The 3,593-nt window shown below is 45.3% G+C and overlaps 1 protein-coding gene across 1 annotated transcript in view; it reads right to left on the minus strand.

Annotated features, from left to right (window-relative positions):
* Nucleotides 1–3,199, minus strand: part of TCEANC2 (transcription elongation factor A N-terminal and central domain containing 2) — a 43,560-nt gene extending 40,361 nt beyond the window's left edge. The window contains exons 1-2 of the mRNA XM_068966109.1: nucleotides 3,072–3,199; nucleotides 2,343–2,485 (exon numbers count right to left, since the gene is read on the minus strand). Of these exons, the coding sequence (XP_068822210.1) occupies nucleotides 2,343–2,444 (102 nt within the window). The 5' untranslated portion in view covers nucleotides 2,445–2,485; nucleotides 3,072–3,199. The remainder of the gene's footprint in view (nucleotides 1–2,342; nucleotides 2,486–3,071) is intronic.
* Nucleotides 3,200–3,593: the final 394 nt, after the last annotated feature.

A 3,593-nucleotide genomic window follows, 5' to 3' on the forward strand; every position in this document is an offset into this window, starting at 1 on the left:
ATCCCATTTTACAGATAAGGAAAGACACAGAGAGATTAACTTGCCCAAGGTCACACAGGTAGTTTAAGTGGCAGAGCTGGAATTTAAACACAGGCAGTTTGGCTCCAGAGTCTGTGTTAATTACCACACCATACTGACTCTAAGACAAGAGAAAAAAGCCATTCAAGGAAAACAGACCAGCATACGCAAAGGTATAGAGGTATGAAAGAACACATCTTTGAGAAATTGTGAGTGGCTGACACTGGACGGAAGGTAAATAAGAAGAGCAGCAGGGCAGGCAGGTACCAGGTCACAGAGAGCCTTTGGGGGTCACGTAAAGAAATGTCTTTATCGAAAGGTAGTTTAAAAGCACTGAGGGAAGGGTTTCCTTTGGCAAGGAGGTGACCTGAGTAGATTTTTTTTTTTTAAGCCTTATTTCTCTGACTTAAGTGTGGAGGTTGGAATGACAGGGGATGCCAAAGTCAGGGAGACAAAGTTAACAGACCACAGAACTGCTCTAAATTCAAAAAGATTTTGAAATTCAGAGAGAGAGATGTAAGGGCAGAAAGGATTTTTAGGAGACAAAATTGAAAATTGGATATAAAGAAGAAGAATTAAGGGTGGTTTCTAAATTTGTAGTTCCAGTTACTTGGTATATGGATAAAATAAATACGGGAGGTTTGGAAGAAAACCCACTGCACTGAAGGAGAATGTTACTTCATATGCCTGTTGTTTATTCTGACTCCACAATCTTCACATGACATATTCTCATCATCACACAGAGTGATTCTCAACTGGGGCCCTCCTGGGGACACCAAGGGCAGAAGGGACAGGTGAAGGTATATTAGAATCTCAGTGTTTGTATGTTGAGTGTACATGTAGGTCAATTACTACTATCCCTTTTTTCCTTCCAGACAGTCTGATACCACAGTCCTGCCCACCACTGTCTCTGAGAATTATATACAGTAGTGACTATATACAATATACAGTCTACAATTATTTGTGGATACTCTGACCAAACAGTTGAAACACTTGAACGTGTTCTAGGAATTCACAAAACTTCAAAACTAGGGGAGATTTTAAAGATCATCTTGAGCTTAGTAGGTCTCAACTAAGAGCTATTTGTAAATACGTGAGGGCATTTGCAGTCATCACAATGGGAGATGCTACTGGCATTTAGTGTCTGAGGGCCTGAGATGCTCAACTTTGTAAAACTCACAGGACAGTTTCAAATGATGAAGAATTATCTTGCCCAAAAGGACAACAGTGTTTGTTTGAAGAAACTCTGACATAGGCCAACAGAACCCAGGGTCTTTGTTTACACTTCCCTATATTGCTTTCTAATCTGGGTCTGGTAAACCTGTGGTATATCTAAAAGTCCAATGGAGTACTTAAGTCAAGTACTCAGAAGGCCCTCCACACCATCACAGTCTTTGTAAATTTTTCTCTAGCCCCTGATCCCCCTCTCTTCAGAGACCTAGGCCAGAGGTGCAAGTTTGGCAGTCATCAGCATGGCAAGCCTTAAGATGAATAAGATTACCCTGGCCAAATACATAAAATGTGACAAAGCTCTGCAGAGCACAAACATTAGCAGTCTAATGGAGAAAAGAGGAAGCAATAAAGGAAATCAGAAAGAAAAAGTCTGTAATGTAGAAGGAGAGGTTCAAGATGACAAAGGGAACTAATTGCAAGCAGTTTTCTGCTTGTTTTTAGTGAAGTAACTTGTTGTTCGCTCGCTAAACCGTGTCCAACTCTTTGCGACCCCATGAACTGCAGCACTCCAGGCTCGCCTGTCCTTCACTATTAAGTGAAGCAATAATTACCATTAATTACATTACATTCATTGATTCACTGTTAGTTGCTTATACTGTATTCATGATGCCTTGCCTCTTCCTTGCCAACATAAGTCAGACAGTTTGAGGCTGCAAAGAGTCCAGTTTAACAGTCTCTTTTTCAGTCTCAGATGTGGCTATGAAGGCCACGTGATACAGTTCCCGTCAATATGCTATGAGGGGTGGTATCATCATCCAATCTTACTGAGTTTGCACAGGGTACACAAATCATATTTGGTACTTGAACATTCCATTTAATAGACAAGAACATCTTGCAAAAGAAGAATAATTTCAGAGGCTATATCCTACCAGTTAGTGAAACATACCACAAAGCTAAAGTAATTAGAAGGGTGTAACAAGGGTCCAGAAATTGATAGTGTATGGGGGAAACAAATTTGGAGCAGTCAGGAGCACGGTGGGGAGGAAGCACAGAAATAAGGAATTCATAGGTCTTCCACAGTAGAACTCCTCCAGACCTCCTTGCCATCCCAGTCCTTTGCACATTTTCTCCACTCCCGGATCCCCTCTCACCTTCAGAGATTCAATGGTGGCCTGCTTGTAAATCTTTCCTCCAGGATCTTTCTTCTGAGGACTATTCTGGATTCTGGGTGTTCGAATGACGAATTTATCCATTCCTAGGGGACTCCAACTACCTTCACGTGCTTTACCGTGTTCTGCTCAACAAAGAGGGCAGGTTCTAAAACATCATCAGAACTTCAGTGATGTGTGCTCCCTAAAGTGACATAATTGGGTCCTACATACTCTGGAAGCATTCTTGAATTATTAGGACTCTTGGATGGAATTTAAAATAAGATTTCCTCCTAAAAATCTTCCTAAAAACTGAAAATTGTATACAATGACCGGTCTACTTCCTGAATTAAGAGGTGCCTAGTGCACACTGTAAGGGGGCTACCAGTAGAGGGCCAGGCGATGAACCTGGTGACTTCTGAAGCCTCTTCCATTTTAGGTTGCGTTGTGGTAGGGTTAGCTTTCCCCCAGGTTCAGTGAAGCTCTCTTAACAAATACCCTACCATAGCCACAACCCCAAGTGTTCCTCTTGTAACCAATATTCAACAACCTCCTCCAGATGTCAGCAGTGTCCTCACAACAACCAGTCATCTCCAGGAAATGCTCCACGGTCAAAGGACCCTAAAGACTGTCCTGCTCTAATCCCATAGCAACGGGAACCACCACCTTCCTCTGCCTTCAGCACTCAGGAGCCCGGGAAGGGAAAGGCTAAAGATGGCACGTGAGACCCACCAGGAAAAGCAGCCCTGCCAAGCAGCTGGGCCTCTCCGGCACGCACCCTCTGAGGGCCCCAAGCCTGGGCCTTATGGGGTCGGAACACCTTTCAGGGCTGGCAGTTTCTCGGTAAAAGCTCCGCCAGCCAGCTGAAGTCCAAGGCCAATCAGCGGAGGTTGGGGGGAGGGGGGGCGGGTGGAACCAAACCACATTCCCCAGAATACACCGCGAATGGGCAGGCTCGGGAGCGCCTAGGGCAGCTGGTAGTTCCCCGAGACCAAGTTCCCCAACCACCGTGCGCCTCCCGCTTGAAGAGAACTACATGCCCCAGCATGCCTCGCAGAGGGAGGAGTCGTTTCGCTCTAGTACTCGCGATGTTTGGATCCACTTCCTCTCGCCAACCTAGAAGTTCGTAGACCTAGAGGTGGGGCGGGAGGCGGCAGTTTCGGACGGGTCGGGGCGGAGCTGAGAAGACTACAGAGGCGGAAGCGGGGCGGGGAAGGGGCTGGTCCCGGAAGGAGGAGGAAACCTTGAAAAGAA

The sequence above is a fragment of the Capricornis sumatraensis genome, chromosome 2, assembly GCF_032405125.1.
Source record: "Capricornis sumatraensis isolate serow.1 chromosome 2, serow.2, whole genome shotgun sequence".
In the NCBI taxonomy this organism is placed as follows: domain Eukaryota; kingdom Metazoa; phylum Chordata; class Mammalia; order Artiodactyla; family Bovidae; genus Capricornis; species Capricornis sumatraensis.